Genomic DNA, 14,915 nt, shown 5'->3' with positions numbered 1-14,915 from the left:
AAATATCTTTAAAATAGGCAATGTTACATTTAACAAAACAATCAAGCTAACTAGTTACATATAGTGCCACATTTTGTTTGCAGTCAGAGGGACTTTAGTTCTTCGCCAGGTTTTGCCCCAGTGATGTTGCCAGGCTGGACAGAAACCCTATCAACAACGTGGCGCTCTGCCGATTCGCTTCTCTGTCTTTGCGTCTCTCCTGCATTTCATTCCTGTGCCGCTCCCTTGCTAACTTCAAATTCTCCTCTTGCAATGCGAAATATCTCTCATCCGACTCTCTGAGGTAGCTGGTCAACTCGCTTTCCACAACGGCCTTCCTTTTCCTTCCTGTTTTAATTTAAAACAAAGTGGAATTTATACATATTTCCCTTATTGACTTCAGAACCGATCAAAGAGCCACTGTAAGTTAAGATCTCTCTGGTTCATAAAATGTAGAGGACAGCGTGAGACGCAGCCTTCTTTGCAATGTGCTGCAAGAAAAGGACTGGGTTTATTAATAAAATAATCTATTTTTATATAGCAGCTTTCATAGTGGAGCACCATCACAAAGCGCTTTACAAGAGACTAAGGTGTGTGAGCAGTGCATCAGCTGCAGTGTCATTTACAACATCTCCCCCTAAAGACGCAGCACAAGGAGGTTCAGCGTCTTGCTCAGGGTCCCACACAACGAGTCAGTGGCGGAGCTGGGATTTGAACCAGGGACCTCCTGGTTACAAGCCTGTTTCTTTAACCACTGGACCACACAGCCTCATACACTTATTAATAGTTGCATGGCATAGCAGCAATGCAGTGTAATGACTGTAAAAACACCCACCTCTGTGGGATGCTGTTGGTCTTCCACACAGCGATGATGACGAGGTACCAGCACTATCCTGCTTATCTTGGCTCTGGGGAGAGCTGGCAGACATCTGTGGGCGTTCTGGAGATGGGCAGTGTCTGCTGTTGCCCAGCTCTGTCAACTGCAGGTCTTCTAAAAGAATTAAAACACATTTGGGAAGATCACTGAACACATTAAAACACTGGCCATGTTCATTAAACATCCCATGTTAACATCGATACAAAAATCTAGCACCACTAGCAAGGGACGCATCTTTAAAGCATGCAGGATTTCCAAGCAGGTAACTTTCGTGTTTTTCCCGGCAATGTTTGTGGTGTCGTGCGAATCCGTTTCCAGCAATGCTAGAAAACACAGAACAAGAATTGCGTAGCGGTTTGCTATGCATGTGGACTGGCAGAGCTAGACTTGTTATTTTCTGAAAAGCAACCGACAATGGAGATAGCAGGACGGCTAGTTCCAAAATGCATGTACTGCTTACAATTGATGAGGGCCAGAGTCACAGGTCTACAGCTTGCCTGCCCAGCATTAAGCAGGCAACAAATAACAGCACTATGGGCTGGACGATGCCCAGACTCTAAGGAGGCTTCAGCAGACAAATAGCAGTGCTACTGGACCTCAAGCAGGTGAAAAGAGTCACAGAGAATTCACTCTAAAGAGATAAGAGCATGCACAACGCAGCCACCAATCAGCCGGGTGTAGTTTTGTGCGATTGGCCCACAGCCAGGACTAGGGAGGGGAAACCCCATCTGGGCTTTGCTATAAAAATATTCACTGAATCTTTCTTTGAATCCTTTCTGGGGGCCTGAAAATGAATCTTTCTTTGGATCCGAGAATGATTCCCTGCATATATTGAAATAAACCTGACATTTATTAAAGAAATGGCACCCATGCAATTTCTTAAACATCAATGCTCACTTTAACACGCAGCTGCCATTAACTGTTTTTGCATTTTCCAGTCAGCCCATACGGATAACAATACACTCTACACCCTGCCATTCATCTCTGCACGCTTTCAATAGAGCAATACACCCTGCCATTCATCTCTGCACGCTTTCAATAGAGCAATACACCCTGCCATTCATCTCTGCACGCTTTCAATAGAGCAATACACCCTGCCATTCATCTCTGCACGCTTTCAATAGAGCAATACACCCTGCCATTCATCTCTGCACGCTTTCAATAGAGCAATACAGCCTGCCATTCATCTCTGCACGCTTTCAATAGAGCAATACACCCTGCCATTCATCTCTGCACGCTTTCAATAGAGCAATACACCCTGCCATTCATCTCTGCACGCTTTCAATAGAGCAATACACCCTGCCATTCATCTCTGCACGCTTTCAATAGAGCAATACACCCTGCCATTCATCTCTGCACGCTTTCAATAGAGCAATACACCCTGCCATTCATCTCTGCACGCTTTCAATAGAGCAATACACCCTGCCATTCATCTCTGCACGCTTTCAATAGAGCAATACACCCTGCCATTCATCTCTGCACGCTTTCAATAGAGCAATACACCCTGCCATTCATCTCTGCACGCTTTCAATAGAGCAATACACCCTGCCATTCATCTCTGCACGCTTTCAATAGAGCAATACACCCTGCCATTCATCTCTGCACGCTTTCAATAGAGCAATACACCCTGCCATTATCTCTGCACGCTTTCAATAGAGCAATACACCCTGCCATTCATCTCTGCACGCTTTCAATAGAGCAATACACCCTGCCATTCATCTCTGCACGCTTTCAATAGAGCAATACACCCTGCCATTCATCTCTGCACGCTTTCAATAGAGCAATACACCCTGCCATTCATCTCTGCACTGCTTTCAATAGAGCAATACACCCTGCCATTCATCTCTGCACGCTTTCAATAGAGCAATACACCCTGCCATTCATCTCTGCACGCTTTCAATAGAGCAATACACCCTGCCATTCATCTCTGCACGCTTTCAATAGAGCAATACACCCTGCCATTCATCTCTGCACGCTTTCAATAGAGCAATACACCCTGCCATTCATCTCTGCACGCTTTCAATAGAGCAATACACCCTGCCATTCATCTCTGCACGCTTTCAATAGAGCAATACACCCTGCCATTCATCTCTGCACGCTTTCAATAGAGCAATACACCCTGCCATTCATCTCTGCACGCTTTCAATAGAGCAATACACCCTGCCATTCATCTCTGCACGCTTTCAATAGAGCAATACACCCTGCCATTCATCTCTGCACGCTTTCAATAGAGCAATACACCCTGCCATTCATCTCTGCACGCTTTCAATAGAGCAATACACCCTGCCATTCATCTCTGCACGCTTTCAATAGAGCAATACACCCTGCCATTCATCTCTGCACGCTTTCAATAGAGCAATACACCCTGCCATTCATCTCTGCACGCTTTCAATAGAGCAATACACCCTGCCATTCATCTCTGCACGCTTTCAATAGAGCAATACACCCTGCCATTCATCTCTGCACGCTTTCAATAGAGCAATACACCCTGCCATTCATCTCTGCACGCTTTCAATAGAGCAATACACCCTGCCATTCATCTCTGCACGCTTTCAATAGAGCAATACACCCTGCCATTCATCTCTGCACGCTTTCAATAGAGCAATACACCCTGCCATTCATCTCTGCACGCTTTCAATAGAGCAATACACCCTGCCATTCATCTCTGCACGCTTTCAATAGAGCAATACACCCTGCCATTCATCTCTGCACGCTTTCAATAGAGCAATACACCCTGCCATTCATCTCTGCACGCTTTCAATAGAGCAATACACCCTGCCATTCATCTCTGCACGCTTTCAATAGAGCAATACACCCTGCCATTCATCTCTGCACGCTTTCAATCTTTTTTTTTTTTTTTACCTGAAAGGTGTTGACATTCTGCCGATTCTAGCGCAGGACTCTCCTCTTTAATGTGGACAGGTTTCAGTGCTGAGACCTCTTTCTTAATGGGGACAGGCTGTAGCACAGGACTCTCCTCTTCAATATGGACAGCTGCGACTTCTTTCTTAATGGGGACGGGTTCTAGTCCAGAGTCCTCCTCTTTAATGCGAGAAGATGCCATTTCTGATTCTTGTCTACCAAAACATCCCACTTTCATATCAGCACCTGAAAGACAGAAAAGGCGTTTTCTTTTTAAATTTCACACCATGTAACAATTTGTCCCAAATGCCTCCTATTGACCATAAAACACATTTTATTCAATTTTTTTTAAATCATTCTAACCTGGTGTGCTCACTACAACATGGCCTCTGAAGCACGAGGTGCTGGGGGTTACCATGCAATCCATAAATCAAAGTGTAAACACTAAATCATTAGAGAAGAAAGGCCTTTAAAGCTTGAAACAGAGCTGAAGAGAAACTCTGCAAGAATGCTTCAGAGGAACTAGCATTAAGATTGAAGGAACCGGGCAGCCTGAAGGAAGAGCATGGAATTATCAGTCTTCAGACAGAAGCGAGACCCTGACAGAACAGGCTATGCTGCTGCACAATGCTGGCAGCTACAGAGACACACATAATAAACAGATTCGGAATATCCAAAAACATGGGCTCCTTATGAGACAATTCGCAATGCCACCCCATTAGAGACTGAGGCATGGAGTCACAAGACAGTACCTGTAGAGAATTCACCTGTTGAGTTCCAGTGTGAAACTTCATCCCCAGCTGCTACACCACCAAATCATGCAGGAAATAGCAGTTTTGCATCAAGATTACCGCCAGGCAATTCTGCAGCTGTCTTACAGATCGATGTGCCCCAGTGTGGATTACTAATCTCAATCTGCAGATGTTCCTTCTACAGAAGAGACCTTGAAGTGTGACAAGCACACAGCTGGCAAAGATGGGAATGCAGTTTGCTCGTTGCATCAAACATTGACATTCCTACAAAAGGTGGTTAAAGTGATCCATAACTGCGCTGGACAAAACAAGACCATACTGATGTAGGACTGTCTGCCGAGCCTGATTCTGTCTAAGAGGGAAGGAAACTTTACCCACTACCTGGACACAGACACATGACACCAGATCAAGTGACCAGCCCATGCAAGAAGGCCTTCAATCTGAAAAACATGAATAGTCTAACTCGAGTTCAATGGAATAGTTTTTAATAGCCTATAATTAAGAATAGAACACAATATGTAATCTGTGAGTGGCGAGCTCCTGGCCGTTTCCCTCACCTCTCTCAGCGATGCTAGAAGGCGGCGTTTCCTCCTGCAGGGTCCGCTCATTGGCCTGGTCGCACCCCAGCTCAGTCACTTCCTCCTTGATCTCAACAGTCCTGTCTGCAGAAACAACCCATCGAACAGGAAGCTCTGGGCTGACGTGAGCTGCTTCCATCTCAGAAGCTCCCTGTGAGTGAGGCTGATCCGTTCTCACTGAAGAAAAAAAAAAAAAAAAACGACAAGACTTTTGAATTTCTGTACTACACCCAACAGGATTTCCCTTGTGGTTAACGCAACAGACTGCCGTAACTCACAAAAGGTGTGAACGTGGGGCTACTGTACTATGAAACTTGTTACACAAGGTAAACAGTTAATATCAGACAAGAGGTTAACAAGTACGATACATTACTATAGAAAATCTCTCTCCTAACTACCTCGTGGTAGTTAGAACTTAGAATTCGGGAATCAGAATTCAGAAGCGGGATCTGGGATCTTTAAAAAGACAGATCGATTTTCACTGTCAGAGAATCCTGGCTTGACTGTCAGTAATGACAATTTTTATATAGCGCCTTTCATAGTGGAGCACCACCACAAAGCGCTATACAAGATACGAGGTTCAGCGACTCGCTCGGGGTCACACACAGCGTGTCAGTGGCTGAGCTGGGATTTGAACCGGGGTCCTCCTGGTTATAAACCAGTTTCTTTAAACCACTTATTTTTTCACTGTTGCTGGTATTACTATAATGAATTAATAGCCAACATATAAACACATTATATACGACACCTGCATAGCTAAACATCTGACTTGCTGTTGCCAGTTACATTATTATTATTAATTCATGAATTTAATTCCTACTTTATCCTCTCCAGTGCACCTAAGATTATAAATAAATACCCTATTTTTTTAATAACATTCTACGCAGAATATTAATTACTCTGACAGTAATTAAATATGCAACATACTGTATTTTAATATAGTAACGTTGTAAAATTATTTGGATAAAGGCTTTAGCTAAAGGAAGAAATAATAAGATTTTAAATAATGAGCACATCCAGGCTAAGTAAAATTACAAACATATTTGTAGTAAATGTTTAATTTAATAATCAAAATACTGTACAATGCAGTTTTTTTTTTTAACTTAACAGGAATTGATCTGCTCATGCAGGCATGCTCTGTTCTGGTTTCAGCACTGGGGTGCAACGCATATGACAAATATAATAATATTCTCTATATTACTCGTTAGAAGTTTTGGATGTAAAGACACCAGACGGGTTAATGCGCTGAGTGCATGCAAACGTGCTTCCTCGTTTTAAACTCTACCCCTCCTCGTCCACACGTTTCGAAGCTGCAAGCTGCTTGCAAAACCGTGAAATCCAAAATATGACTTTGTTTGTTTGTTTTGCTGTTTGTACGCTACGGTTCTTGTACACTACTTTTTCATCTCCGGCATTATCGATGCGACCCGTTTCTGTTTTGAAATAGGTACTGTACTGTAAAATTTAAATCAATTGAGTTTTATTTACCTCTCTCTAATTCCTGTTTCTTTCTTTACTTTCAAGTCTTGCGTTTCATTTTTTTTTTTATCTAAAACAATTCCGTTTTAAAAAAAAAGGAAACAGCCCAAATCGTTAAGAAATCAACCAACGATACAAAGTCACCCAAACACAAGCGGGGAATAACAAACCCAAGAGAGAGAGGAGAGAGAGAGAGAGAGGAGATATGAGAGAGACAGACTGTGACTGCCAAAGGGGAGCGAAATCAAAGAAGAGCTGTTCATTTTAAATGTTGCTTTACGTTCCTTTCTTCTTCACAAACCATGTATATGTCCCTTGTCCCTTGTCCCTTGTCCCTTGTCCCTCAACAAGTCTCCACACTCACGATCACTCAGCAGATACAAAGACACACTTGATATCCCTGCCTGATTAGCTAACCGGACCCAGCCTGACCTCAGCTGCACCTACTAACCAGCTAGTTAAGCCCAGAGAGGGAGCTCAGCCAATCAGCGTCGCAAGATGGTTGGAGGGTTGGTTTTTTGCAGCCAATAATATACGCGAAGGTTTCCAACCAGCCACGCCCACTACAGCTTTCTTTTTCATTACAGAAACTTTTTAAAAAAAAAGTTTGCTTTGCGTGTACGAGAGATAAAAAGTTAGCAGTGGCTGTCTTCCGAACTACAGACAAAGCCGAATTAATTCACACTCATCAGCATTAAGCAGTAAGCATTTTATTATAAAGCCACAGTTATGTTTAGGCTTGCTGCTTAACCCTTCCTATATCTATATATAATATATATATATATTTAGTATATATATGCCCCCAAATCGACGACTGTTTTTGAAAGAATTTACCCCCCTTTTTTTTTTTTCATTGAAGCAGAAAACGGGTGAAAACGACCTATGTGCTTTAAAAAAAAAAAAACCTTTTATGCCGTTGAGAAACCTCTTCATCAAAACCGTGGTTACCAACACTGCAGTTGAAATAACATTTAGATAAAAAGCAGGTTTAAAAGGCCCTGCATATCAACAGGGCTCTCAGTACTGCATCTCCATATTATATCTGATATTCTTTGAGCGCTGGGTGTGGATGCAGCTATTTTGTTTTTTTTTTATGTCCCGTGTTAGGTCTGTGGTGCAGGGCCTCTGTGTATTGCTCAGATTCAATCTAGGGGCAGGTCACATAAATACAAAAATGCACCCTGTATTTATAAAAATAATTAAAGAAACAATTCCTGTCTGCATCATCACAGTAACTAATGCCTATACTTGGAAACTGCCAGGGAACTGCTTGTAGACGGCTACAAACGTTGTGTTAATACGAGGAAGACTACTGTAGCGTTACAAAGGCAGGACTGGGGCTTGGCTTCTTCACGACTATACACCTGGAGCAAGGTGCAAACGCTGGGCTTCTCTTTGCATCCCTCCAGGGGGCAACGACCATCGCAGGATTGTTATTCTTCTTTCTCCTTCATCAGACTGCTTTATTTCTTCCGAAGAGACTTTTGCACATTCCTCCACTTCATAAAAGGAAGGCGGCTGATTTATTGAATTTGCTGTGCATGGCTTGGAATTATATCGCTGTTTAAATGCTTGTAATGACATGTGTTGTCTAAATACAGTATGTGGAACAGCGTATAGTGGAACCCAAGGTGTGAAAGATGTTATTATTTATTACTTAGACACCCTTATCCATAATATTACAGAATATTACTTTAAACTGAATTTTCTAATGAGGTCTTCATGGGTGTTTTTTTCGGTTATTGTCAGTTGAAACTGAAAACTTCAAGCCCTACTGATATCAGCTCAGACACCAAGGCAGTGAATCAAATCGTCCGCCATCCTCACCTGTCTTCAGAAGCTCTCTCCCCGTGGCCAGACTTCATGGTTGACAGGCTTCCGCACGGCATCCTTTTTCCATTGAGGAAATGCAATCCTCATTTATTTAAATATACAGATGTATTTCAACACCACCACCACCACACTCAATCCAGCTCCTTGATAGATTTATTAATCCGGTTATTTAGAGTTTCTCTTGCAGCATTTTAATACAAATGCACGAAGGGAACAGACAGCACAGCCTCAGCGCAACGCAGCCTTTAAAAGGAGGGTGCATTGTGCGCAAGGTTTTTCAAAAAGAGAGCGGAGACCGGAGGTAAAATTATTAAAAAGATAACAATTGCTAACCCTTATGAGCTTAGTACTTGTTGCTGTTTATTTGTTTGGCCAGTGCGCCGTTTGCTTTTGGGATGTGTTTAATTAAAACTTGTATTTGTGTTTATTTAACCCTCCTATTGTGTTCAGATGTTAGGTACGTCTGTTATGTTTTGGGGGCATATTGACCAGATGCAATTTCAAACTAAACAGCCTTAGATTGACTAAATGTTTTTTTATTTGCAAAGGTTTGACTCTTTTATGCTCAGTCCAGGAGCTGTGTTAAAACTTCTTTGACTGCCAGCCTGGGAGCTTCTCATTTTGGAGTGTCTTTACCAGTGAGATGCTGTTGCGATACTGACAGAGAAAACGAGACTCTGCCTTGTAGATATATATTGTTTGTTTTTTTGTTTATAAATATCTCCAGACTGGTGCAGCCATTTCCAAAGATGATGATAATAACAAAGTAAAGAAGTTTGTTTTATTCTTGCACACAAATCTACGTAGATAAACGCCACAGTGAGCCGAAACATCTTATTTCTACACATGACCTGTTCTGAAAAAAAATGAATATCTCAAAAGGTTCTGTTCTCTGTGTATAAGTTCATGACCCCAATTTAGGAAAAGTCCTAAAATATTATACAGAAAAAATAGCATTTAATCTAATTAGAAACTAGAGTCGGGTCAAATAGACCCAAAACCGAACAGGAGGGTCAAATAAAGAACTGGGCGCTCTAGTGCCCCAGCTTGCCCTGCCAGTCCTTCTTTTGGTTTGTGTTTCTGGTCTGATGTCTCCTGTGCAGCCACCCATGTCAAACCACTTCACGATGTCTCAAAGATTTCTCTTTTTAGTGAGTGAGCTGGTGGATTTTCAAGGAACTTAAAATTGCAACCTGCATTCAGGACAGCGATAAGGCTTCTTGCCTGTGTGAGTGCGCTGGTGCGATCGCAGATTTACAAGCTGTGTGAATCTCTTCCCACAGTCAGTGCAGGGGTAAGGTTTCTCGCCTGTGTGAACACGCTGGTGTGTTTTAAGATTCTGTAACTGCGTGAATCTCTTCCCACACTCAAAACACTGATGGGGTTTCTCTCCTGTGTGAACGCGATGGTGGATTTTAAGATGTGATAAACAGCTGAAAGTCTTCCCACAACCGGCACAGGGAAATCGAATCCCTCCTGTGAGATTTCCTTTAGCAGCTAGAGAAGCAAAGGAGACAAAGGTTACTGTACAGCATTCTTACACATTCAATCTTCTGCAGGGCTTCCCTCATAACCATGACCAACTCCTAGAGTGAACTCTGATGAGAATACAGTCATGAGAATATGGATTTTTACTCTGAAGATTCCAGACTGCATTAAAACATTTAATTTGACAAACATTTGTATTAATTTCTTTTACTTTTGTTATGCCTGTAGCAGAATCCTATTTGATTTTAACTTATTTATTTACTGATTAATATATTTTCGTTCCTGGGTAGTAAGTGTTATTTCCTAATTGCTTATGCCTCAAAAGTATAGAAAATGTCTATTATGAAATGTACCTGTTTCCAATGAGAAAACGAGTCTTTTCGTTCACATAAAGTCAGAAAAAAACAACATATGAATCCAAATTAACATGTATTTATACTAAAGTAATAGTAGTTTTTCGAGATTTACGATTATTATACGTAATTTATTACTGTAAATCAATAGGAGACAAAGATTTAGAAGTGAGTAGGTTTTCGAGATTTACGATTATACTGACACCCTGGGATCCTTCAAGAAGCTGCTTGATGAGATTTTGGGATCAATAAGCTACTAACAACCAAACGAGCAAGATGGGCCGATGGCCTCCTCTCGTTTGTAAACTTTCTTATGTTGCATAGAAATAACACTTACCACCCAGGAACAAACATTGTGTTGCATAGTGTAATTTATTAACGCACTGGACTCTTTTTATCTGCGTGGTTTTAGTTAAAGTGGCCGTATAGATATGAAAGGGAAGTGTTGAGACAGAATAAGGAATAAACCTCAGCTTTGCGCGTCGACTGCAGAGAGAGAGAGAGAGAGAGACAGGTAAGCAAAACGCAACTTGTAATTGAATTCAAATTGATATCGGACCACAGTGAGCTGCACATCAACTTCAAAACGGAATTTGCAAACGGAGCTGCGTAAAACAAATGAAGTTTTAATTTGATATCTACAGGAGAGCACGTTGACGCGGCTCTGCCTGGTGCGTTTTTTTGCAGGGGGGAGGTGCTGTGAGAGCCATTGAACAAAATGTTAACCCCTCCGCATACGATGAAAGCAATGCACCCGGCTGCTAACAAGCATCTAAAAGTAAGGTTTCGGTCCACTTCAATACAGCAACTTAAAACATTGTTTACTCGTAAAAACAGCTTTAACTATTATGTGTTATTTATTTATTTGGCGGGGTCTTGATTTCCAGGCGACTTGCAAGCATTACCGGGGCAGTACTCCTGAATCTTATTCCTTGCTTTCCTACTTGGGAAAGAACGATCACGATTGCAGCTTCCTTCTGTATTTTTTAAACACGTGTGAACACTGTGGTGTACGATGGCTGGGTGTTTTCCGTTGCTGTAATACCTCGGAAAGCGCCTGCGTTTCACTTCAGTGATTGGGTGGGTGAGTACTGGAGTGAATAATAATAATAATAATAATTTGTATATAGCGCCTTTCATAGTGGACCACCATCACAAAGCGCTTTACAAGATACAAGACTAGGGTGTGTAAACTATGCATCAGTGTAGAGTCACTTACAACGTCTCACCCCAAAGACGCAGCACAAGGAGGTTCAGCGACCTGCTCAGGGTCCCACAGGGAGTCAGTGGCTGAGCTGGGATTTGAACCAGGGACCTCCTGGTTACAAGCCTATTTCTTTAACCGCTGGACCACACAGGCTCCGAAGTTTGCTTTTCTCATTTTTGTCATGACAGGATCTCAAATTGTCGGCAACTCCCGCCAAATTGCGCTATGCAGGCATTAGCGTTGTGCACAGCGCAAAACGGATTGTGGCACTTCGCAAAAAGAAGTCTTCAATATGGCACATAGAATATGGTGGTGGTGTTTAGTGCCTCTTTGGCTTTCTTGACATATCATTTGTGGTTTTGGAGTTACAGGAGCGCGGGTAAGTGATGTGCTTTCACGTTTGACTGTGGACGCTGTTCTGCCTCTCCAATTCATTAGTGTTACTGTGCCTTTGTAACCTCCAAATAAATATAAGTAAAAATTATCGGTTTTAATCTTGGAGTTTTCACTTATTTTGTTGTGGAATCTATTATATATATTTTTTTCATATTGCATTGCAAAACGATAATACGATCAAAATTGACAATGATAATACCCGAAAATAATCTTAATATATATATATATTTTTTTAAATAAAAGTAAATATCGTTTTAACAAGGTGTGTGGACTTGTTTTAGAAAGCAGCTTAAGATGGAAGAGGGCGCTGTTTCCAGAAAGCTGGTCATGTTCTGAATGTCCACTAGGGGTCGAGAGCCATCTCTCTCTCTCTCTCTCTCTCTCTCTCTCTCTCTCTCTCTCTCTCTCTCTCTCTCTCTCTCTCTCTCTCTCTCTCTCTCCTTAACTAGCTGATTAGTAGGTGCAGCTGAGGTCAGGCTGTGTCCAGTTAGTCAGGCAGGGACATAAAGTGTGTCTTTGTCTGTGCTGAGTGATCGTGAGTGTGGAGACTTGCTGAGAGACAAAGGGAGAGTCAAATATACAAGGTTTGTTGAGAAGAAAGGAACGTAAAGCAACATTTAAAATGAACAGCTCTTCTTTGATTTCGTTCCCCTTTGACAGTCACAGTGCATCGTGTCACATGCTGTGTTTCAAGCAACGGGACACATTGAAAGAGCAATACAGGTTTGTCTTTTATTGCTTTGTCAGCCAATCATCGAAACAGTGTTTTTAAGGTTTTTGAAACAAAGTCTGGACAATGTAGTCGTTGTAAGAGCCTTCCGTTACCCCTCTTCCACTGTCTGGGACAACCCAGCATGGGACTCTGCCTTTAGATGGTGTTCCGTAATCGATGGTCAAATCTCTGGAAAACAGAATGGAACACAGTCAGCGATACAGCCCCTGCCCAGACTGTGAACACGCTCTGTGTGCCTATACAGCAAGACCCATTAACAATCTGTTTACCTGGTCACGGACACATCGTGCCCATCTACTTCAATCAAGACAGTACCGCCAGTTCTACCTTTCTCTCTTACAGACATTGGTCTAGAAAACCGACCTGCAAAGAAAATAGATATATACAACCAAACATGTAAAAGTGAGTTTCTGTAACTGCCTATGTACTGGGATTGCAGGGTTGAGTGTTCTCTCTTATCTGTTTTTAATTTAGTAGTCACAGACTGATTTTTACCCCATTTTCTCCCAACTTGGAATATTACTTAGGCTCCGCTCACCGCTACCACCCCCGCACTGACTCGGGAGCGGCGAAGATGAACACACGCTGTCCTCCGAAACGTGTGCCATCAGCCGACCGCTTTTTTTTTTAACTCTGCAAGCCTGCCGTGCGGCCACCTCAGAGCTGCAGCATAGGCGGACAGTGCTGCTCTGGATCGCTTCCAGGCAGCCCCGCAGGTGCCCGGCCAGCCAGTAGGGGTCGCTGGCGCGGGGTGAGCTCAGGATACCCTGGACGACCTAAGCCCTCCCCACCCGGGCAATGCTCTGCCACTTGTGCGCTGTTCCTTGGGAACTCTCATCCCCGGTCGGCAGTGGACTCGAACCGGCGCTCTCCAGGCTATAGGGCGCATCCTGCACTCCACTCGGATCGCCTTTACCGGATGCGCCACTCGAGTGCCCTTGAATGGCCAACTTTTAAAGCCTTGGCACTGAATAATCCCCCGTCGTTGGATGGACACAGCCCCCGGAGAGAATTTAAAAAAAAAAAGAAAATAGCATCCTTCCCAATACATACCCAGCAGCCCAGTGCTTACTGCAGAGAAATCGTCCAGATTTATTTTGAGCCACAGAAAGTCTTGTTTGGAACGATGCAGTAAGAGCTCAATGACCGTGCTCCCCAGAGTCACTTCCACGCTCCTCCCATTTGAGGAGGACAGAGAGAGGCTGCAGCGAAAGGGGGAGCGGATATCAGACACTGAACTAGCCATTTATTTTTTGCTTACAAGAAGCTTGTAAGAAACCAAGTTGCTGATTGGATCGGCTGATACCCCACTGGGATAATCCACAGCTGGATCTGTTAGAGCGTGTGGCAGCCCTTTCAACTGAATGGAAAGGCAAGGGCTAGACATGAACCCCAAAACATCAAAGACAAGTCTTACCGCCCATCTGAAGAGCAAGCTCTATAGTCAAGAGGTCTTAAGTACAGGTTCTTATGCAGATCTCAGCATTATTAAAGGATAATATTCTATGACACCACATGGATGACATCATCTATTTTGCCCTTTAGGGGTGATCCCGGGTTGCAATCTGGGGTGATTCCCGAGTGTTGTAAAATGCTCTATACAAATCCAGATTGGGTTTAAGACAACCCAACCCCTTGGTGTGATGCATTCAAGTCCTTACCTGTCCGATACGAAGTTCGCAGAGCCCCAGCTCAGTTGTTGTATGGAATGATCAGTTTTATTGACCAGAGAGAGTCCTTGTGTGTTAAACTCTATTTCGTACAGATCTTTGTAAACAATTCCTATCTTTTGGAATGCACTTTTCCCAGCCTCCCCCAGCTCTCCGTTGATCGTTATCCCTGAAGTAATGAGAAAGCAGAACGACAAATGATTAGATGCACAAACTACATTCTGTCTCCACTTAATTTTCAACTGTGCTTCCCCTGGTCGTGGTTTCTGTGCTGCACTTAATGAATTGGCTACGGTTGACTTTGCCAACTTTGAGTACCATTCCTGTCCCCTGTATTTCTCTGTATATTCTCACCTGAGTTTGCATCACTGACCAGCTGCAGAATGACGCCGTCAGATGGAGCAGCGATCTCAAAGCACACAGACCTCTGTTTACTTTTCACCGGGATTATAAACTGTGGGTTTTCATCTGCTTGAAACAAAGGCACGGAAAAGAAAAATAAGCCTTTTCTGACATTGTCTTTTTAATCTGTTAATCGGAGCAATATTTAAATTGACAGGTCTAATAAAACGCTTCTAGTGATTGGGATAAACATATCTGGTACTACCCTGGCTTAAACAAATCTCCGTTTGCAAGCTTTCAGATTGCCCTTTCATGGTCATTTCACCTGGAGAATCAACCCCACCCCTTTAGGGCCGGCTTTCCCTG

General features: G+C 42.9%; 3 protein-coding genes across 3 annotated transcripts in view; 1 reads left to right on the top strand and 2 right to left on the bottom strand.

The window, feature by feature from the left end:
* The window catches only part of LOC121305852 (zinc finger protein 501-like), a 37,110-nt gene extending 23,327 nt beyond the window's left edge, over positions 1–13,783 (bottom strand). The window contains exons 1-2 of the mRNA XM_041237504.1: positions 13,591–13,783; positions 9,554–9,884 (exon numbers count right to left, since the gene is read on the bottom strand). Coding sequence (XP_041093438.1) covers positions 9,554–9,884; positions 13,591–13,783 — 524 coding nt within the window. The remainder of the gene's footprint in view (positions 1–9,553; positions 9,885–13,590) is intronic.
* LOC121305919 (receptor-type tyrosine-protein phosphatase H-like) overlaps positions 1–14,915 on the top strand; it is a 364,307-nt gene that overhangs the window by 338,507 nt on the left and 10,885 nt on the right. The gene's annotated exons all lie outside the window — the stretch shown is intronic.
* On the bottom strand, positions 23–6,972 carry LOC121305974. Its single transcript, XM_041237700.1, has 5 exons — positions 6,829–6,972; positions 5,028–5,225; positions 3,719–3,964; positions 815–970; positions 23–327 (listed from the first exon to the last, which is right to left on the bottom strand). Exons 2-5 carry the CDS (start codon positions 5,185–5,187, stop codon positions 95–97), a joined length of 795 nt encoding a protein of 264 aa, XP_041093634.1. The 5' UTR covers positions 5,188–5,225; positions 6,829–6,972; the 3' UTR covers positions 23–94.

Source organism: Polyodon spathula, chromosome 45 (assembly GCF_017654505.1).
Source record: "Polyodon spathula isolate WHYD16114869_AA chromosome 45, ASM1765450v1, whole genome shotgun sequence".
In the NCBI taxonomy this organism is placed as follows: Eukaryota; Metazoa; Chordata; class Actinopteri; order Acipenseriformes; family Polyodontidae; genus Polyodon; species Polyodon spathula.
This window is presented reverse-complemented; position numbering and strand designations above follow the sequence as displayed.

Coding starts and splice junctions, on each gene's coding strand:
- LOC121305974 (XM_041237700.1), bottom strand. CDS start 5,187: ATGGAAGCAGCTCACGTCAGCCCAGAGCTTCCTGTTCGATGGGTTGTT. Junction 3,965..5,027: donor TTCTAGCATCGCTGAGAGAG/GTGAGGGAAACG, acceptor TCTGTCTTTCAG/GTGCTGATATGAAAGTGGGA. Junction 971..3,718: donor AGAATGTCAACACCTTTCAG/GTAAAAAAAAAA, acceptor TAATTCTTTTAG/AAGACCTGCAGTTGACAGAG.